General features: G+C 44.3%; 1 protein-coding gene across 2 annotated transcripts in view; it reads right to left on the bottom strand.

The window, feature by feature from the left end:
• DIS3L2 (DIS3 like 3'-5' exoribonuclease 2) overlaps positions 1–22,956 on the bottom strand; it is a 201,501-nt gene that overhangs the window by 140,089 nt on the left and 38,456 nt on the right. For both annotated transcript variants that reach the window (XM_028731804.2, XM_077929633.1), the window contains exon 6: positions 15,232–15,333. In XM_028731804.2, coding sequence (XP_028587637.2) covers positions 15,232–15,333 — 102 coding nt within the window. The remainder of the gene's footprint in view (positions 1–15,231; positions 15,334–22,956) is intronic.

Raw genomic sequence — 22,956 nt, 5'->3', positions numbered from 1 at the left:
CACAGGAACAGGTCACAGTACTGTGGACTCACAGCTTAGAGCTGAGAGCACTGGATTCGCTGTCTCAATAATATAGTCGTTGCGCAGCAGAGTTTTGCAGAGTCTTGCAGAGTATAAACCACTCGGAGAGCAGCTCTGTAAAATATCTTCCTTTTATTCTGTAACTACAACTATGATACAAAACTATATACAGAGCTGAATATTCTAAGCATAAATCAATGCTACACTGAGAGTCTGCAGCTGCTCTTAGCAGCAACCTTATCTCTAGGATCTCTAGGATCTCTAACACTCTCTCTCTCTCTCTCTCTCCGATACACTGACTGACTGACTCTCTCACACACACACAGACTGATGTGGTGCTGGGCAGAATAAGTAGATAGCAGGACACGCCTCCTCCTCTCTGGAGAGTCAGCAGAGACCATCAGGAGATCATCAGGAGATTCTTGGGTATGGGAGGGGTGAAATCTCCTCAGCCATGGCCCTTTCAGTGGCAGCTCCCTGTGCGTGGAATGCCCTCCCTGGTGAAGCGTGCCTGTCATCCTCATTTAAAATCATTCCAGTTCACCCAGGCATCTGACAGCAGAAAGATACTGTTCCCGAAACCCCTAAGCTTTCTGAATGTTGGATAATCCTTTATCATTGCTGTGTTTGCTGCCCTCAGCAACGTTTAGAAGAGCAGCAGGTTATAAATCGAATAAGGAACCAAGCAGGCCAGTATTATCTTCTCCATATTGCAAATTTGGGTCTGACACTGAGGGTGCCCTACCCCACCCCAAGTCAGCCTGTGAGAGCTGTAATAGTCAAATGAGGGACTTCCTGATTAGCATCTCTCTTTTTCTCTCTGTGCCATTAAAAGCAAACAGATTTACACTCTGCAGGGACATGGGAGAAGAAGCTGGTTTGGTAACTTTCGGCTTCTACCCAGCTCCCTCCTGTTCCAGTGCGCTCCACTCTCTTACGGATCAGCACAATTTCCACCCAGTAAAACGCAGCGAGATTCAAAGGGTGCCATTTCTAAGAATATCTGACGAGCACTTGAAGCTACTCCACATGCTGGGTTTATTTTAACTCAGAAACCACTCAAACACATTTATCAAGTTCTGCCCATAAAAAGAGCTGGCTCCCAAGGCTGGTCGCGGGTGCCAACTTTCTGCCCAGAACAACTTTTACAGTAGTTATACTCCATTTTCTCAGAAGATTGTAGCACGGAAAGGCTGACTAACCTCGGCTATAACCATAATGTTTATGCAAGTATGCATGTACAATATTTCACAACAGAAGCGGAATTACCTTTAAATCCTCTCCGGAGGAAAAGCAGGAATTTGTTGGCCGCGAGAAATAGTGTGCTCACCTTCACACTCTCAACTGTCATCTAATAATAACTGGCGTTTGTTCAACAGCAAAATGCCCCAAGAGTTCTTGAAAATGCTTGGCCCCTTTCTTCCTTGCAGGCTGGATTGGGGACTCCAGAAAAGTGGAAAAGGGGTAGCATAGAATCGGGAATGCATGCACGAGACCCTCAAATACAACCCTAGGCACCTCCAGTTATTTATCAGCCATTCTGAAAAAGCACCCACAAAGTTTCTTACAGAATATTAAGACCAACTGATGGAGGATCATGCTACCAACAGCTTCTAGCCCTGATGATTGCTTTCTACCTCCACTGCCAGAGACAATACACCTCTGAATACCAGCTGGGGTGAGCGCTGTCACGTTCAGCTCCTCCTGGTTCGCCGCTGTGAGAAGAGGACGTTGGGCTATGATGGTGTTTGAATGATCTACCAGGCCCTTCTTACAATCTTAAAATTAAGGGAAGTCTCTCAGGTAGCAGCTACGGAGAAGTCCTCAGTGACCCCAGCAATACTCAGGGCATGTTCTGCACTGGAATTGTGGCCCAAGTGACTGGATGAGAGCCAGACCACATTCTCCTACCTACGAGCACCCAGTGTGGGGAAGAGCACCGTTTCCCGGCTCTCAAAATGCAAATTTGAATTGCTGGCGGAAAACACCCTTCCTTCCACGTCTCCTGAGCAGAGAAGCCTATTTGGGATGCATGTATACCATGGCTACCAGTTACACAGGTGCCTGTGACATCACCTATTACCTGCCGACTCACTCCTGCATGCCCCACCTATAAGGACTCAATTCCCAAGGTGTGCAATCAGCTCCTCCACTACTGGAGAATGTGCACATCACTTCTTCTTTTTATGTGGCCAGCTGGCAATCCAGCAGCTCAACTGCACCCACAAGCCACCCATCCCTCCACACCCAGCTTCTACCTCGTTTACCCCTGGGTACTCCTTGGTCCAGACAAGAACCATTCCAGCAGCAACAGAAACATTTGCTATTTGCAGACATCTGGATATGCCTTCAAATAAGTATCCTCACATCTCAGTAGGCTATCCTTCAGTTATCCAACCAGCATATTTTTGTCCATAGCTCATAAGCACATTTTATATATATATAAAAGTGGGAAGACTCTGTGCGCTCTTTTCTGATGTGATTTATGCTTTCACAAGTTCAAATAAATACAGCACCATTTTAAAAATTGTTAAGGCAGAGCCCTACAAGTTCTGATTGTACCACTGGGGTTGGGGTGGGGGGAGAGAGAGAGGGAGAGAGAATCATTTCCAGGACTTGTTCTGTTGTTTAACTACTGATATATAAAATAAAATTACATTTTTCTTAAAAAAAAATGATAACCGACTGATCCATTAAAAAGGAATGGTTGGGGGAACCCATCCAGATGGGAGGGGTGTAAATAAAAAAATTATTGTTTAAAATATTATTATTATTATGACTACTCTAACTGACCGACTGAACACCGCAGCCTGATTTTTCAAGGGCTCAGTCGGTAGAGCACGAGACTCTTAATCTCAGAGTTCTGGGTTCAAGCCCCACTTTGAGCAAAAGATTCCTGCATTGAAATGGTTTGGACTGGATGACCCTCACTGTCCCTTCCATCTGTGTAATTCTAAAAAGCAGGTTGTGTTTTCATTCTGCCCTCTCCAACCCTGGGGAAGGCTCCAAGATTCTGTGGGCCTAAAGGGAAAGAGAACTTCCTCCCCCTCCTCTACACATGCACACCCCAAAAGAGCATGGGCACAGGACCCACGCATTTCCACAATCCTGCATCCATTCTGCCAATCCCCTCTCCCACATGTCAGGAGTGCAGAACTGAGTGAAGATCCTACGGAGCCCTGCGTTCACCTCAATACGTCCTTCAGCTCCCCAGGGACCCTGGGAAGTTGCCCAACCTGGTTTGATGCTGATGCCAAGCCCCGTGAATAGTGAATTAATTGCTTTGTGCTCCACCATTGTGCCACATCTGCCAAAAAGGCTGCTATAGCCACCCAGGCTGGATCACCAGCAGAGAGGTCGCGCCAGTTAATGCCCACACGGCACTCCTTGGCCCCGCTCCTGGGTTCTCTCATGCTAGCGTGGTGTGACTCGTGAGATTACACCATGGAACAAATCCCCGAAAAGGTATTTCATGGAGGTTACGTCAATCCGTGACGCCTCTGAGTCCCCGTTGCTGGGCAGCAACAACGGGAGAGGGCCAAGTTGTCTTCTCGTGCTGCTTCCGGCTTTCCAGAAGCACGTGGAGGGAGACCGGGCACTGGAGGAGGCACATCCTTGGTCCAATCCGGCAGGTCTTTTCTTACTACGCCCTGCCACCGTTGACAGTTCGAAGAAGCCAGGCTGGAAGAATTCACAAGAAAACCACTTCAGCAACTGCCGGCGGCTGTTTGCTTACCTGGAAAGCGTTTAAATTGCAAGTGACGCAATGCAAGTCACAGCACTTGGCATCGCAGAGAAAAGAAACCATTGCATCACCCTGTGCTGCCATCGCGTACATCTGCTTATTTTAGCAGGCAGCCAAAGAGAGCATTCCAAAAGACAAAAGTGGAGGCCGGGGGGGTGGGGTGGAAATGTGTTCCCTTGGGAAAGGACTTCCCACCACAGGGATGGAAGAGGAAGAATCAACTCTGGAGGACCCACAACTCACTGGAAAAGCATGCGCCTCACAGGCTGAAGACCCCGGGTTCAATTTCAGGCGGCAGCACTGAAGAAAAAGAGCCTGGAGGGTCACTGCCAGTCAAAGAAGACAGTACTAGGTTAGATGGATCAAATGCCCAACACAATATAATTAAATTTTGAATCTTTGTTTTTATATCTCATTATGAATTATGTGGGAATTGTTCACCTTGGTCGTTTATTTCTTGATGTGTTCTATTGTTTATTACTACTTTGATTATGTTTGCAATAATGCAAATATTTTCATGTTGCAAGCCGTTGTGAGCATGGCTTTAACTATGAAAAGGTGTCACACAAATAAAACGATGATGATGATAGTTTAAGCAAAGTTTCATGTGTCTACTTCAAAAAGATGTCCAGATAAATTAACTGCAAGAAACGCAAAGCAAATATTCGGCCTCTGATTTAACTTGCCCTCACACCCCCACCATGAGAAATCATTGCCATTTTACAGATGGGGAAAACTGAGGCTGAATAACAGCATCTTGCTCAGGGCTGCCAAATGAAACTACGGCAGTGGTGGGACCTAAACCGCTGAATCTCTTCTTATATCTGCAGCAACCCAGTCGTCCAATGTCCCAAATATCTCGGTGGCCTTGAGGCGGGGAGCCCCTGCCTCAAACACTCCTCAGTTCTGCAACCCTGAAATGTGCTTCTGGGTTCAACCAGCAGAGAGGCTGCTCCATCTCCCTCATCAGATCACCAGCCACCAAAAGCTCCCCACTCCCCGTAAGACACACACATACCAACAACAGAAGGTGATTTGCATTCAGAGGGACCTGAACTCTCAAGTGAAGACTCTGTTCCCTTTAAGAACCTTCCAGTTCATAGTTGGAGGGGGGAAAGCTTAGGCATCAATCAGCCCCCTCCCTCTGCTTTTTAAGAGCCAAGTCTCATCAGCCAAGCAATCCTCAGAGCAACGTCTGTCCTCCATGGGTGCTGTCCAATGTCCTGCATCCAACAGCCTGCTACTTCCACTACCAGCCACTGTCTTCCTATTATTCAGCACTCCCAATTCAACACTTTGGGTCTCTCCCGGAATCTGGGATCTTTCTAGGCTCACTTTGGCCTAACTAGCCACACTCGCGTCCATTTTGCATAATGAGAAACTGGCACTAACAATAATGTCAGTTGACAATAACAATAAAACTATACCATCAGTCCTGATTTAAGCTGCCAAGAGTCTCTGTCATTTGACAAAGGTTGCTCAGTGAGGAAGCATCATGGCTTTGTCATCTAGCTTTGGAGCAAGATGGGCAACGTACATATTTACCCAGCCTGGAAAATCTCACATGTGGCTTCTCCAATTTTGCTTTATTTTTGTAAAATAAATCATGACACGGTGTAATATTTCATATGCTGTTGTTCATCTGAGGTTGTATTTACCTAATTTTAAGACCTGCTAAGGAACAGATGGTTGTTATTATGTCCTGAGATGTAAAATTACAGAATTCAAAGAGGGTGTACTTTCTTTTCCCCATGACTGTATATTCCTGCAGTATGGGGATGAACAGCAGGACAACAAAAATGGACTCTGCAAACCCTTGTGGTTGCTAAATGACTTATACTTCAACCCTGGTATGATTCATACCCACCGTTCACTGCAAAGGTCACTCCCCTGGCTACATTTGAACATATTTCGTATAGACGTCAATTTTGCATGAATACCTACCTGGACATTTGGAGAGCTCATATTAACTTATACATTTAATCTAAGCTGCATGTACAGATGGTTATTGCATTCAGATTGTGAAATGGTTTTTGGTTATTAATTATACACTACTTTTTCTTTTAATTATTGTCTTCCAGTTTTAAGTTTTGCTACAATTGCAAATGAAACAATTAAGTTTTTAAAAAAGGATTTGTAGCTGACAGAGCTTGGCCAGGGCATTTAAGGTCTTCAGAAATTCTTACTGGGCCTTAGAAATTGAAAAACGGGGAAGAAAGAAAGAAAAGAAGAAAGGAAGTTAGTTTACGGTACAGAGCATCTCAGGATCTTCTACCTGTGCACGCCCATAGTCCATCAGGCTCTCCACACTGATAGCTGTGGGAAGCGCCAGTTCAGCCAGATGCTAAATCTGACTCCAAGATTAAGTGGTTCAACTGAAAGGCTTGCAGTTGGCCAATCAAGGCCACTTCAGAGATAAGGAGGAAACAATAAGAAATGAGAAATGCATTTTGAAAGCAGTGTTTGCCCAAGCCCCAAAAAGCTCAGAGGAAATTACTGTAAAGAAAAGCCTGACCCAGCCCTGACAAGGCCACTTCCGCTCTCCCTGCCTTTCCTTTATTTAAGTTAAAGTTGAAGCCACACCTAGGCTGGACCTCTGCCATATCTCAAGAAATGATGGGATGCAACCCATGGGAAGGGATGACCTCAGAAACTAGCTAGAGCTTTGCTTTCCACCACCCCCCTCCCACATCTGGGCCTTACAAAATCTTTGAACAGCTCAGAGGTCGACCATCTGCTTCTGTGCTGTTTGGGAAGCTCGGCTGCTAGCGTGGCAGCTCCCAGCAGAAGTGCTGTTTTGACTGGGGATGGTGCAAAAAGACAGGGCATATTCATAAGCTGAGTGAAGGGCAAATTTGCACCGCTGTATTTCTGTAGCGCCAATGGAAGATTAAGACCAGCAGATGCTCCCTATCTTTCTCCAGTAGGTGAGAACAAAGGGCGACCAGATCTCCTAAAAAGAGGCCTCCGCTGCCAGGTGATGGCCAGATGTTTGGGATTATGATTCTCAACGGCCCTAGCCAGCACAGCTGAAGGCTGAGGCTGATGAGAGCTGTCGTCCCAAACATCTGGAGGGCACCTGATTGGGAAAGGCTGGTCTGAAATGACCTGATAAGCAACCAGTGGCCAAAAGACTGGCTTGTCCGTCACTGGTGGGCCCCTTTTCAGTCATCATCCCTCAGTGTCTACAAGAGAAGGAAAAGTCCCCTTAGAGAACGAGATAAAGATATATGATATATCCATTCAATATCACTGTAAGTGGATGTTTTCTTTTTCCAGCAAATCTTTTCCTTCTCCAACAAATGCAGCCATTATGACCCACCATATCCCAGTTCAATTATTGTAATTTCCCAAGGCAAAAAAGTGGGATACATTTCCTAGGGAAATGATATATAAGGAAATGAAAAGGATGTTTAAAATAACCTTTGTAAAAATAAAAACCAGAAGCTTTTCTTTGGGGAATTATAGGGACAGTAGTACCTAAAATGTATAGAAACTCATTCATGTATGCTATTACAGTGGCAGGAATGTTATTCGCCCCAGAATGGAAAGAAGCAGAAGTCCCAGCAAAGGTAGAATGGATACAAAACTTACAGAATATGCAGAAATGGCGAAACTTACCGGAAGAATAAGAAATCAAGATAACAATTTTTTAAATAAAAGAATGGAAATGGTTTATTGAATATTTACAAATAAATTGTAAACAGATAAGAACATTGGCAAGATTATTGTAATAACCTGCAGTTTCATAAAAGTATATATTTAAAGAAGGTGAATAAATGAGCAAGTTAAGTTAATTCGGATATGCCATTTCGTTATCTTGATTTCTTATTCTTCTGGTAAGTTTCACCATTTCTGCATATTCCATATCTTTCTGTTAACCTCCACGCTGTGGGGCATCCCCTCCCATTAACCTCCAATGCAGATGGCGACCCAGCCCACTTCCCAGCTAATAAAATGACGGAAAGGAAGTGAGAGTGTTCACTTGGAAGGACCACACCCTTTGCCCTGGGAAAAGACTTGACTTCTGTTGCACCTTCAAAAGGAATGGCAGGCCAGGAGCAGCGAGAGAGGCCAGCTGGGCTGACAACTGCTGCTTGGAAGTCACTGTCTACATCCGCACAGGCCTTTCCAAAAGGACTCCAGAAGAAGTCTTCAACGGCAACCAGTTGCAAAGCAAAGAGCACTGCATTCTCAACCACAAGAGGCCTCCAAAACCCAGATTACAGAGAGCAGCCCCCAATCTGCACAATCCGAGGGGTGAGAAAGATTTGCAGGAAGAGGGATAAGTAGAATATCTTGAGCAGGAGGAACTCCACAAACAGGGAGTGGAGAAAGGTCCACTCAGTTCCTCTGCACCATTGCCCAGAGCTGCTGAAAAGGCCATAGAAGAAGAGTTTGGATTTGATATCCCGCCTTTCACTCCCCTTCAGGAGTCTCAAAGCGGCTAACAATCTCCTTTCCCTTCCTCCCCCACAACAAACACTCTGTGAGGTGAGTGGGGCTGAGAGACTTCAAAGAAGTGTGACTGGCCCAAGGTCACCCAGCAGCTGCATGTGGAGGAGCGGAGATGCGAACCCGGTTCCCCAGATTACGTGACTCTTAACCACTACACCACACTGGCTCTGTAGAAGGGCATGTACTTTGCATGCAGAAGGTACGAGGTTCAATCCCTGCTATCTCCAAATAGGGTTAAAAAAGACGCCCTGACTGCAACCCTAGAGAGCTGCTGCCAGTAGGCCAAACTGAGCTGGATGGACCAAGGGCATGACATGATGTAAGCCTGTGTTCATTACGATACATTACAATACGATAAACTTTATTGTCATTGTCCGATACAGAACAACGAAATTTTTTTTGGGGGGGGGGGATCTACATAGGACATTCAAAAGCCAACAAGCCTGCTATCCCAGCTATCCCAGCCTGGTTAGCCCCCTAAAAACTCTGATACCCCATTTTAAAATACAATATACTCCCATAGAGACTCCTTACACTGTGTTTAAAACCAAAATCGCATTTGGATAGAAACTGTTTCTCAGGAGGCTAGTCCTAGTCTTAATAACCCTGTACCCTCTTCCAGAAGGCAGAAGCTGAAAGAGATAATTTCCGGGGTGCGCACTATCCTGCGCTATCTCTGCAGCTTGCTTATAGCTCCTGGAAGCATAGATTTGATCCAAGGTGGGAAGAGTGCACCCAATTATTCTCTCCGCAGTCTTTACAACCCTGGACAGAATTATTTTTTCCCCTGACCATGCAGCTCATCCAGCCTACCAGAACTTCCAAACAAGTAGTCTCCATGCCAATGCCAGCCAGATTCATCATCTTATTTATTTATTTACTTCTTTTCCATTGTTTTAGGCCGCCTCTCAAGGCTACCACTCCCAAGGCAGCACATTAGAACCCTTCAAGCAACTGGCCATAAAACTGCAACGACATAATATCTTTGTCTGCTGTCAATTTTATGCCAACAACAGAACCCTCTTTTTACATTGTGGTGGTCCTTGTTGTTTGCATCTTCTTAGCATCATTTTGCATGTGGTCGTTCTGTAAAATCTTTCATCATATATCACTTCCATTTAAAAATATATATATATGAAGCAATTAATACATTCTTCAAATAAATAAAAAGAACTGTAGCAGCAGCAAATAGAACAGTATCAGCTAAACAGACTGTGTGTGTGTGTGTGTGTGTGTGTGTGCGCAATAAAATCCCAACATAAACATCATATGAAAGCAGTTTGGAACGAAAAGGTCTGGAAGCCTAGGCAGAAGCTGCATGAAGCAAAAGCCGCTAAGATCAAGCAGAATTTGCTGGAACCAGGAAGGAGTCAGAATTCACCTCTCAGTGCTTTTACTGGTGCTCACGGATCTTGGATCTCGATTTTAAGAGTGCTGGACGCTGTTTCTCAGGATATTGTATGAAGAGAAGGATATTGTATTGTCAGAAATCCTACTACAGTTAGAGATTCCAAGGCAATGCTTAGGACTTTTAACAGCCCATAGAAGTAGGAAGAGCTGCAAAATAAAACTGGGGGTGGGAAGCCCTACCAAGGCAGACCAAAGCATGTTAGCCTGTTCACAGAGTCAGCCCAAAACTCATTCCTAATCTGGTAACTATTAGGGGTTTAGCTCTCTGCAGAGATGCAACTTTTTCATCAATGTAGGAACTGGCAGTCCATAAAGAGGCACCCAAAGGTGCTATAGCTGAGAAAACTGCCATTCAGCACAAGCAGGTAAGGGGTATCTAAACGGCAAAATTGAAAATGACAAAAGAATTGCCATCTGATCCGATCTAATGTCTAAATCTAACTATCAGCCACGAAAAGGAGTGCCTCTCTATTTCCAAAGGAAATAAATGATCTGTGGCAAAATATTAATCTTGAGTGTATTAACTTTATCCCGAATTCTAAGTAATGACCATCTTTCTAAATCATGAGTTATTTCTGTCATCTACTTCCAGCTCTACAATATTCTATTCTATGACTCTACTTAAATTCAATTTAATAATTTGAGAAATATGTCTAGGATCCAAAACATGCCTCCAGGCACCAACAAAATTGTCAATTAGTGCATAAACTGGGTAACTTAATTTCGATTTTAACCAATTAACTGTATAGCAAGAAATCGCATCAAAATAATTAATAAATTCTGTTAGCTCAGATGTGGATGATTCAGGCCTACTAATAAATAATAATAATAATAAATCATCTGCATACACAACTATTTTAAATCCCATTTGTTCATGCACAAAACCACAAACATCTAGTCTGCCTAACTGCATATGCCACCACCTTCAAATATAAATCAAACATCGAAGGAGAAAGAGAGTAGTTCTGCCTTGTATCTCTCTCTAAACCAAACATGCTTGAAAGAATTCCATGTGTTCTCACCTGTGACTGAGGAGACAGGTATGAGAGTCTAATCCAGTTCATAAATTCCTGAAGAACCCCAGTTCCCCCACCCACCCAAGTAACAGAAATAAACTGCCAATATATTTTGTTGAAATCTTTTTCAGCATCAAGAAAAAGAATAGCAGTCACATCAGTTATATTACCATGTGAAGCAACAAAATCTGCTACCAACCTTACAGTATCTGCTCTCTACCTTTGACAAATAAAGCTCACCTAATTAATCTGTGTGTATTAAAGTTGCTACTACAGCCCAAAGTCTGATAGCAAGTATTTCTGATAATATCTGCACAACTAGCAAGTCCTTTACCAGGCTTGGGAATAATAGAGATAAGAGTATACGAGAGAAGCTGAGATCCTGAAGCTGAGACTCCAAGACTTTGGCCACCTCATGAGAAGAGAAGACTCCCTGGAAAAGACCCTGATGTTGGGAAAGATAGAGGGCACAAGGAGAAGGGGACGACAGAGGATGAGATGGTTGGACAGTGTTCTCGAAGCTACCAGCATGAGTTTGACCAAACTGTGGGAGGCAGTGGAAGACAGGAGTGCCTGGTGTGCTCTGGTCCAGGGGGTCACGGAGAGCCGGACACGACTAAACGACTAAACAACAACATACGAGAGAAGGGTACCTTGATCAAGAGCCTTTATATAAAGGCAAAACAAATAGCACCTTTAAAAACTGAATATACCTTCTACCATCCTATAGAAAAACCATATGGCCCCAGAACTTTCCTAGCCTTCATACTATTAATGGAATTCTTGATTTCATCCCTCTGCAAAGTCTCTGAAAGAAATTCCCTGTGCCGCAAATCTAACTGTGGAAGGACTGACATTTCGCATTCCATAGCCTCAATATCCTTCCTATAGAGTAGTACTTTTGAAATCTAAATTTATATCCTTTGGCGTTGAGTACACATTATTGCATACACCCTGAATCATAATTCTGAGTTTTATTGTCCTTCTAAATGGGAAGCCAAAATCTCACCCAACGTCTCTCAGCTTTCCCGATACTTCTGGCACAAACATATCAATGCAAATTCGACCTGAGCTGAAACTAAATTATTCAGCTCATATTTAGCAAGTTGCAAGCTTTAATAAAGATCCGGGGGAAGGACATGATACAAACTGACTTAATAAAGACTTGTTCTATCCAAATTCTTCTCTTGCAAAGCCCTACGCTGCTGTTCTTAAGAAGCACTTCCCATGATCTTTCCCCACAGGACAAAGTGGAACCTTCAACATTTACACAATGATGCAGAGCACTGGAAGAACTCCTTCCAATCAGGATCCACCCCCCCCCCAAAAAAAAAAACATTTTTAGTAGAAATCAAAGTAAATATTGTTATCTTTTAATGCTGAAGAGGATATTGCTACATTGCCTTTTAATTTAAACAGTTCCTGGCTTTCTTGAAAACTAGCAGAGCACAGTTTTCAACATGAGACTTGTTTTCTGAACATGCAAATGTAATGCGAATATCTCAATCTTCAACATGCATATTTTGTTTTAGTTTACTGTACATTTTCCTCTCATCTTGAAAAAAACTTGAAGCACAGAACTGTACCTTGAGCTTGTAGGCTAAGTTTCCTTCAGATATCTAAGTGTGCAATGGAGTTATTGCATTTCAAGGAAACTTATAAGCCAATGAAACGCCAACTTAAATAAATCTCTCATTTTACTTAGATAAATAAGCAACTTAAATAAATCTCTCATTTTACTTAGATAAATAAGATCTACCCATAAATAAAAACCTATAAGCGAAAGACTGTCCAAACTAGGAAGTTTTTGATCTCCTTCAGAATATGCTAAGGCACAGATTTTGAGCACTCTCAAGTGGAAGAGAGTTCCAGAGATGGGAAGCAACTCTCAGCAACTCATCTCTGCGTGAATCTCTGTAAGTACAGGGTGCAGCAGTTACAAAAATGAGAATTAAAAAAAATAAATCCTTCCAGTAGCACCTTAGAGACCAACTAAGTTTGTTACTGGTATGAGCTTTCGTGTGCATGCAGAATGGCATTCTAGGAACCATTAGGAAAGTGAATGAAAATAAAACTGCCAATTTCATAATGCTGTTCTACAAAACTGCAGCGCAGCCGCATTTGGAATACATTTGGAAGCTACAGTATACAAGCCTGGTCGTCTCACCTCAAAAAAAAAAAAAGGATATTATAGAATTGGAAGAGGTTCAAGAAAGAGTAACCAAAATTATCACGAGGGTGGAATGAGTGCCCTGTGAGGAAAGGATGCAGACTCTTTAGAGAAAAGGCAAGAATGAGGTGGCATGGTAGATGGTTATGAAATTGTGCGTTGCAGGGTACAAACCAAATAAAAAGAAGCTTTTCTTCCTCTCTTTCTCATAAGGCTAGAACTCACGGATATCCAAGGAAGCTGAACGCTGGAAGAGGCAGGACAGGCAAAAGAAAAATGCTACTTCACAGTAAGAATACCGTATTTTTCTCTATAAGACGCACTTTTTCCCTCCTAAAAAGTAAGGGGAAATGTGTGTGCATCTTATGGAGTGAATGCAGGCTGCACAGCTGACCTGAAGAGGCTTCGCGCGGTTATCCCAGAAGCCAGAACAGCGAGAGGGATCACTGTGCAGCGATCCCTCTTGCTGTTCTGGCTTCTGGGATTCAGAATGGTTTTTTTCCTTGTTTTCCTCCTCCAAAAACTAGGTGCGTCTTATGGTCTGGTGTGTCTTATAGAGTGAAAAATACAGTACTTAAAACTATGGAATGTGCTCCTGCACAGGATGGTAGTGATGGTGGCCACAAATTTGGGTGGCTCTGAACTAAATCACAAAGAATGGAGCTTTCAATGGCTCCTAGCCAAGTTGGCTGTGTTCTGCCTCCTCTGTCAGAGACAGGTTGCCTCTGGAAACCAGTTGCTTGGAATCACAAGTTGAGAAAGCACTGGTGCTGAACTAGGCGGGCCTTGGGCCTGATCCAGCATGGCTCCTCTTATGTTCTTATGATATTTCAGCACAATGTGAACAAGGCACACATCAAGATCTAAATGATGTTGGACGTAGTGGTAAAACATTTGGAGAAGGGTCTCTTGGATACACGAGGTTCATGCTGTTGAGGATTAGCTAAACACTGCTAGAGCAGGCAGTCTGTTTTGGGAAAGGCATTACGTGGATTATATGCTTCCCATTAAACTATTGTTCCATGCTTCTCTTCCTTTAGCCATTTTATCATCAGAATAGTTAGCTTCTCAAACATTTCTTCTTTGGCAGATCCAAAAGGATCCGAGAACAAAGGAACACTGCAAATACAATCGGGGCGAATTTTTAATGCGGAACATTCGATTGGGAGCAACAGGTAAGCGGACTTTTCCAAAGCGTGGATTCCAAGACACCCATACAATTCAATTACATTGCAAATGAGTCCATGCTGGTAGGAGAAAAACAATTCTAAGAAAAATTAGTTCCATGAGAACCAAAGATGCAGATAGACACAGAATGACAGCAGTTATATAAGAGATTGGATTAACCATAATCTAGCGTAATGTGTCCATGTTTAGAAAAGGGCTTGGAAGGGAAGGACTTAAATCAATCGTTTCACGAAGAGCTGGATGTTAAAGGAAGCAAACAATCTGTTGTACTCAAGGCATCATTCCTACAAGCAAAGGGGGGGGGGTGGAGGGGTGGATGAACAAACCATAACAGAAGATTAAGTATTGTGTTGGCTTGCCCCTTGTTTCCAGATCAGTTACACCCATCTGCACTTCCCTTCGTCCTTCAAAATAGGAAGACCTTTAACTCAAATTAACTCAATCCTAATAATATTCAACTCTGTCTGGGCAAACCCATCGCCGCAGGCTTGTCCCGCACTCTCTCACGGTGGAATTAACACCTCAACACATGGGACTGCTTAGGGAAACGAATCCCATTTCCCCCTCGGATTTACAAATTACCTAATGTTTGGTTGCTAACCTCAGGGTGAGATTGAGATATTTACTGTGCAAAGCACACGCAGGCACCCAAACAAGAGTCTCTAAGCAATTATGGTCTGGGAGACAAGACGGCAAGGGCGAGCGAGCAGACAAGGCAGGGTTCTCTCAAGGTCATCTTTATGCCTGTTCAATGGCCAAGAACTCCTATCCAGCGCAGAGTCAAAAAAATAAGGTTAAGGCGGTTTAAATGCACCACAGTAAGAAAAGCAAAACCAAGCATTCAAGGGCCAGTGTAGTAAGGATAAGACCACAGAATGGACACAAATCACAGTCCTCTGCCCTTAAAATAAAAGCATTGTTATATTCTGAAGCAAAAAATAAATAGGAAAATAGAAAGCATGATCAGAACAAGAAGTTCCAGTTTTTTGAACATGCGGAGGGACCCACATGAAGCTGCATAAAAAGCAAAGGTACACGGAAAAGAAAAATGACAAGGAGGTTAGAGCAACCATCACCACAAGGAAAACATTGAGAAGGTGATAGTTGGCTGAACAGGCACATAAATTTGAAAAACAGCCCCATTCACGATTGCTGTGGACTCTGCGAGAAAGGGTCAGAGTCTTCTTTCCAAATAAATTTAACTGGTAAGGTTGAGCACTGACCTTCCACTGATCTTTCGGAAGCAGAGTCACCACCACGATGTCACCGTTCAGAGCTCTGTTCCGAGCAACGACGCCATCAATGAAGATATCTCGGGTGCTGTCCTAGAGGAGACAAGGAAAGAAACAGCTCTTACACAGAGGAAGAGGGTTTGGGAAAGTTACAAGCGGGTTTCAGAATGCATCACACCTCGAGGACAACAAACCAAGGGAGGTCATGAGAGTCATTTCAGAGCCTGCACCTGAGAAGAGGGGAAGTCAGGGATAGTCAGTCTCTACTGCCTCTTAAAGGTTCCCTTGGGGTACATACAGGAGCCAAAACCCAAAAACAAGAAGACTGCCCTTTGATCTGCAAGGACACGAAAGGATTTCTGAAGGTAATACATGGTCTGCGACTAGAGAGGAAGCAACCACATATTCACATTGTGAAGTGTGCTTCTACTGACTACTGTTTGAACAGACACAGCTAAGACCCTCCTTTTGGCCTCAACTGTGTCTCAGAAGAACTTCCTTTTCACCCCAGACAACTAAAGCAGAGTCTGTGGCACTCCAGATGTTGCAGACCTATAAATCCCCATCATCCATGAAGACCTCCCTCATTTGTGCCCAGCAGGATATTATAATTATAATTATTTTGTATACTGCCCTATACTGCAGGTCTCAGGGCGGCTGACCGGATAAAATCACAATATAAAAACAAAAAAATACATCAGCAAAATAAAAACAATAACCCCTTGTTGACTCCCCCTGGAGAAGCTCCGTAGTTCAGTGATGAAGCATCTGCTTTTGCTTGCAGAAGGACCAGCTTCGATCTCCAATAGGAGCTCCAGGTAGGGCTCAAAACTGTCCCCCGCCTGAGACCCTGAAGAGCTGCTGCCAGTCAATGTACCAGGTGACCCCATAGGTCTGCCCCTCCCTTCTTCCCTGGCCCCAAGCCCTTCATGAGCAGAAGCGTGTTCACCGAAACAGCCCAGGAGAGCAGGCTTCTCGGTTTCACGGTTCTGGAACGGAAGGGCCGCGCCATGCAGCCTCATGGGGCTGCCTTGTGGTGAAGCCAGAGGGAGTCCTCCGCTGCCAGGAATTCCAGGCCGCTCCCAGGCATGAAATCCGGCAAGTGGTGTGAAATGGACAAGATAGCACAGCGCTCAGGGAGAAGGGCAACCATCGCGGAGAGAAATTGGATCCCGAGCAAAAGCTGTGCTGAACCAATCCCACCGAGGGGATGAAGGCACAGCCAACGGATAAGTAGCTGGAAATGAGATGTGCTGGTGAAAATGTCTTCTGCGGAGGCAGAGAAACATTGGAATCTGTCCTCATTCGTTTCACAGAGCCACGGGGGATCTTTTCAGCAGCGGTCGCCTCTGTTAAATCTCCATTTCAGCCATACCAAAAGTGGGGTGGGGACATAAGAGGACCAAGCCTAAACCGCAGCAGTCATTTGAGGAGGCAAAGAAAGTGAGGTGTTGGGAGCAATTTCAAAAGCACGGGAGCAATATCAGAATCACACCTGCAAAGGAGAAGTGAATATATGGCACCTGTCAGAGTAACACAAACTTTAGGGTACAACCTACCAAAGCATCGGCAGCTACAATGACACCTCCATGATAAAGGAAGGAGATCTTTGGTATATGGATTTGTGCTGGGGGCTAGGTAGTAAGCCTCTATGGAGCAGAATGAGACCACCAGTTACCTCACTCAGAGCACTTTGTTTTTTTGTTTGTTTTTTTCAAATAATTTTTTATTAATTTTCCAACAAAATTATACAATTTTATCCAAATTTTAACAAAATTTAACAAATTAAATCTTTTTTTTTGGACTTCCTTCAGTTGCTCTGATAATCATTCATAGTTATTCCTATAGTACGCATTCCCTTCATTATATTGCCATTTGTCTTCCCTCACCTTTCTATTTCTTTTTGACAATACATCTTAGCTGTTACAGTGCTTCTTCAAACCCCACTAGCATTGTTTGCACATTACACACATTTTTCAGATACTCTACAAACTTTTCCCAGTCTTTGGAAAACTTCTGATTTTTCACATATCTAATTTTTCCAGTTAGTCTGTCCAGTTCCGCATAGTCTATCAATTTCATTCTCCACTCTTGTATCGTCGGTATTTCCTCTTGTTTCCATTTCTGGGCCAGTAAAATTCTTGCCGCTGTAACTGCATATTGGAAAAGTTTACAGTCTTTTCTTCTTATCTCGTTACCTGTAATCCCTAAGAGAAAAGCCTCTGGCTTCTTCACAAAGGTATACTTTAACATCTTTTTCAATTCAGAGAATGAGACCACCAGTTACCTCACTCAGAGCACTTTGCACAAGGACCCCTATCATTTCTATGTGCCATATGGCTCATAGATGTTTTCCTAGCACATCACAAAGCTGCCTGTCACATGCACCTGGAAGAAGAATCAACACCTTCATTAGGAGAATTGACTCTAAAAGCTGCATGCTGAAGAGCTAGGTGGGCAGGGTATTTTATATTATTATCATCATCATCATCATCATCATCATCATCATCATCACAGGATCAAGCGCAGTTTTGCCCCATGTAGACTCTCCCCAGTGAAACACCCAGCACCGTGACCCAGGCCAAGAAGTTTAATTCTTACTTGGGTTTTTGGGGGGGAGGGGGAATCCAGCACATTAGCACATCTGGATCCCTGTCTGAAATTGCTTCCGCTTCACAGAGTTCTGCACATTTCAGTGTGCAATGTCGGGAGTGGGTGACAACACATTAAACCACTCAGAACCAAAGAAAGCTTCCATCTGTTCCAGAAGAGCATGTAGTGATTTGGATAGTCTCGGGGGGGGGGGGTGTTTACAAGGATGCTTTAATCAAGTTGGTTCTCCCTTTTTATCCTGATGCGCATAATGAAGGCTTTGAGAAACAATGGGATTCAATGGCCTGATTCACAAATCAAGCTCTCACCGATCTGACTTATTATAAGCCAACGGTTCCAAAACCCTTAGAAAATCCACGGCCAATTGCAAATTGCCTGCCCTCCAAGCACCTTCACTGCTGCCATGGGCTGGGAAGTGCATCGCAATTCCTCAGCCTCCCCCCCTCTCTCCCCTCAGCACTCTTTTCGGTTCATCTCCCTGCCCCCCCAGAATTGCACATTCACCGTCTCCTCACCCTAGTAGTGAAAGCCTGGAGCCGCAATGGCCTGACGTCGGATGGCTTTTACATGCAGGGCCATTGCTAAGGAAGCTGCTCCAGAGAAGCGGACACGGAGCAATGGATCCAAGCTACAAGAAAGTAGATTCCACCTAAACATTAGGAAGAACTTCCTGACAGTAAGAGCTGTTCGACAGTGGAATTTGCTGCCAAGGATTGTGGTGGAGTCTCCTTCTTTGGAGGTCTTTAAGCAGAAGGCTTGACAACCATATGTCAGGAGTGCTCTGATGGTGTTTCCTGCTTGGCAGGGGGTTGGACTCGATGGCCCTTGTGGTCTATTCCAACTCTATGATTCTATGATTCTAAGTTAAAGGCATGGGGCACAGATGCACGAGGACACAAATGTGCCTCTGGGGAAATTAAGGAGGCAGAAGGCTGTGGTCTCAACAGCCTGCACTATCCACCCAGCCACCCTGAAAGGAAAGCTCTGTGTTTTGCTTTGTTTTAATGGCTTTTCAAAGGAGATGCAGAGCCCAATCCAAAAGACTCAAGGCTCGGGTCCAATGGGCCACCCCTGGACAACACCCCTCTGCATGCGTGTCCCCTGAGAGTAGCATGAAGCTCTCCAGCCCACCACAGCCCCTCCGTCTGTCTGATGGGTGGGCAGAAGCAGCATGGAAGGCAAACAGACCCCAGGGAGGAGAACGAGGACTGAAAAGTTACGCCAAAGGCTTCAACGAAGAGGTGGGTTTTTGAGGGATTTAAAGAGGGAGAGTGGTGGCATTACACATATGGAGAAGAGCGGTACACAAGTTACTGATTTGCCACAGCAATAAAAGCAAGAAGATTCAAATAATGGCACTCAGAAACCTTCCAGATTCTGAAATGGGAAGCAATTCCATCAGTCTTTTGAACCACAGTAAGATGCCACCACTCAAATGACCAAAAACAGGAGTTTATCCATGAGCAAAGCACTATTAGATGCTAGCAGTATGGAGTCTCTTGTTTTTCTAAGGCAAGCTCGGCTGCTGCCTTAATTATCTGCTAATTATTGCTGCCAGCCAACAGAAGCACCACTTTCCCTCGCTGGCAATAAAAATCCTCTTTCCTTAAAATTGGTTCAAGCCACGTAGACTCGGGGGCTTGATTTAGAAAAAGGAAAGAAACTGCACTGTGAAAAAGACACCAGCATGTGAAGAGTGGCAAGGCATCAAGGTAAGGAGCGAGTCAATGGACAGCAGCAGAAGACATGCAGGTAGAAAGCTAACAGCTTAAGGTACGTCACATGTCTGACAATCTGCCTGCTGGGTACAAGTTGTGGGTGTTTGCTTGGTGCAATGAGCTCCTGGCCCTCAGAGAACAGCTTCATTTCCTTGAGGCCAAGGTGGCTGACCTGAAGAAGATGAGAGGGTAGATGTGGCTCTCAGGAATGCAAGAGTGGGATGCCACCTCCCAGGGTGGCAGGTCCCCCCCACTGTGGGGTGGGGGAAGACGGAGTGTGGGGAGAGGCTATGGAGGACAGATTTGAAATTCACAGCATGTTGTACACTGAAAGAAAATTATATGAAAATGATGTACCGGTGGTATGTGACCATCAAGAAGGCTGATTGCCGAAGAATTGACGCTTTTGAATTATGGTGCTGGAGGAGACTCTTGAGAGTCCCATGGACTGCAAGAAGATCAAACCTCTCCATTCTGAAGGAAATCAGCCCTGAGTGCTCACTGGAAGGACAGATCCTGAAGCTGAGGCTCCAAGACTTTGGCCACCTCCTGAGAAGAGAAGACTCCCTGGAAAAGACCCATGATGTTGGGAAAGATGGAGGGCACATGGAATAGAATAGAATAGAATAGAATAGAATAGAATAGAATAGAATAGAATAGAATAGAATCATAGAGTTGGAATAGACCACAACGGCCATCGAGTCCAACCCCCTGCCAAGCAGGAAACACCATCAGAGCACTCGACACATGGTTGTCAAGCCTCTGCTTAAAGACCTCCAAAGAAGGAGACTCCACCACACTCCTTGGCATGGAGAAGGGGACGACAGAGGACGAGATGGTTGGACAGTGTTCTCAAAGCTACCAGCATGAGTTTGACTAAACGGTGGGAGGCAGTGGAAGACAGGAGTGCCTGGCGTGCTCTGGTCCAGGGGGTCACGAAGAGGCGGACACGACTAAACAACAACAACAACAAAGTTATTCAAAATGTATAGAACAAGTTCCAATATTTGCTGGAAGTATAAAGAAAAGGAGGGTACCTTTTATCATATGTAGTTGTCATGCAAGATAACAAAGTCCTTTTGAGAATCTATTAGGAATTACAGGCTCCGATATCCCAAAAGACCAGAAAAGACTGCTTATGTATGCAGCAACAGCTGCAAGGATGCTACTAGCCCAAAGATTGAAAGAACCAACAGTTCCGACCAAGGAAGAATGGCAAGCCAAACTGCTGGAGTATGCAGAAATGGCAAAACTAACTGGGAGACTCAGGAATCAAGAGATAATGACTTTTAAAAAAGATTGGGGGAAATTTAGAATGTACTTAGGAGACCATTATAAACACATAAAAACGTTAGCTGGACTTTAAAAATAACTTGTAAAGAAACGAAAAATATAGATAATTCAGAGAGATGAAAACTGTGGAGAACGTGATGATATGTAGTTTTAGAAAAATTATTTTAAGGACCCATGCAGAAGATGGGGGGGGGGGGAGTCGTGAGATTCAGAGAATCTCATATATGGATATGGTAAAAGTTTTTTCTCTTTATTATTTTGAATTTGTTTCTCTCTCTATATATATGAGAGAAGACATAAGCAGAGTTATAGGGCAATTTGCAAGGCTAACTTAAGGGTAGGCATCTATCTTATGGGTTACTAACTTAGGGGTAGGCATCTATCTTATGGGTTACTGTGCTGGCTGTCAGAATAAAATACAGGCTCACCTCAAAAAAATGGAAAAGAAAGATGAACTGTGCATTTTCTCATCAAGATATCACTGGGGGAAAGGCTGTCTCCTTTGCAGCAAGTGTCCCGGGGGAAGAGCTCTTGCACCACCACCACCACACCTGCAAGAACTGTGCATTTATTACAAAGGAGTAAATGATTGCCTGGGAAGGCCCACCTTCCATGTGGCTCCAAGGCTGGGATTCTTTGCTGAAGAGGCAGAAGGCTGCTGCCCTGATGTGAAACGGAGGCGATTCCACAGCAAGACAAGCGACCGGCCGTAGCAGCAGCTCAACAGCTGTGCAAAGGCTGCCTCCCATGACAAGATGCAGAAAAATTGCAAAGCTTCTTGGACTAGCGTAATTCCGCCTGGAAGCTGTTCCTCTGACGAGTCCAGATTTTCTCTTCCCCATCCCCCTCTCACCTCAACTCCCCAAGTAATCCCACCACGTCCTTAAAAAATGCTTTACATCATCATTCAGGAGAAGGGCCCTCTTATTTCAGTCATCACCCGCGTGCTGCAGCAACCCCTCCCCTGGCAAAGTTAGCCATGCCAGGAGGTGACGGATGGCAGTTTCTTCGAAAAAAACACCAACCCATCGTTTAGCTCTTTGTCAGTAAGGGAAGACATAAAAAGTGAGCTTGCCATCTGCCAGCTGCAGTGCCAGACAGGCCACCCCAGCCAGGGAGACTAGAAACGTCTCTCTCTTCGTTCTGTCGTTTATCATAAACAGGTTGTTTGCACAAAAGAACGGGGCCTAAGAGGTTAAATCACACGGTCCCCATACGCCCCCAAGAGTGCATGGGATTTCGGGAATGGATTCCTCCTCAGCAAAGCCTATGCACACCGAAACACAGCGGGAGCTGCTTCAAGGAAACTCAAATTTCAGTTTTGTTTTTAATATATTTTTATTAAAGATTTATTAGTTTACGAAAAGTATGTGCAATGTCTCTTTTATTCAAGCTGCGTTTTCTACAGATCAGTTTCATTTGCTGTGAGACGTTAGTGTTACATTAGGAAGAAAAGGGGGAAAGAGGTGGAGGGGGGAATGCTTCTGTTCTACCTAGCGTATGTGTGGGGTTTTGTGTCAGCGTCAATTAAATTTCAGTTTTGAAAAACATTATTTCATTCTTTGCAGACCTCGTTTTAACCTGGTGCCACTTTAACATTTGCCCACCGGACTGTTGATGACTAAAAATTATAAATGACCATAGGATTGGATCTTAAGGAGAACGGCTGGCTTTTCTGGAGATGCCAGCCAACACAGCCTTTGACCCCTTGGAAACACCTGCAAGCCCTGGGATGGTGCCCACCCTGTGGTAAAAAGCAAAGTAGAGGATAGCAAGGCCTCTGCACATATCCATGCACCTGTGCTGTATAAAACTGGAAAAATAAGCTCTTAAAACTATCACAGCTAATGAGCAACAGCAATTATCTACAAGGCTGTTTGGTTTGTTTGAATAATGAATACAGTGGTACAGTGGTACCCCGCAAGATGAACGCCTCGCAAGACGGAAAACCCGCTAGACGAAAGGGTTTTCCGTTTTGGAGGCGCTTCGCAAAACGAATTTCCCTATGGGCTTGCTTCGCAAGACGAAAGCCCATAGGGAAATCTCCGGGGACCTCTTTTAAATGCTAGCGGTGGGGAGCAAAGCCTTTTCC

The sequence above is a fragment of the Podarcis muralis genome, chromosome 6 (assembly GCF_964188315.1).
Source record: "Podarcis muralis chromosome 6, rPodMur119.hap1.1, whole genome shotgun sequence".
Lineage (NCBI taxonomy): Eukaryota > Metazoa > Chordata > Lepidosauria > Squamata > Lacertidae > Podarcis > Podarcis muralis.
The sequence above is the reverse complement of the archived record's forward strand: the minus strand, read 5'-3'. Positions and strand labels throughout refer to the sequence as shown.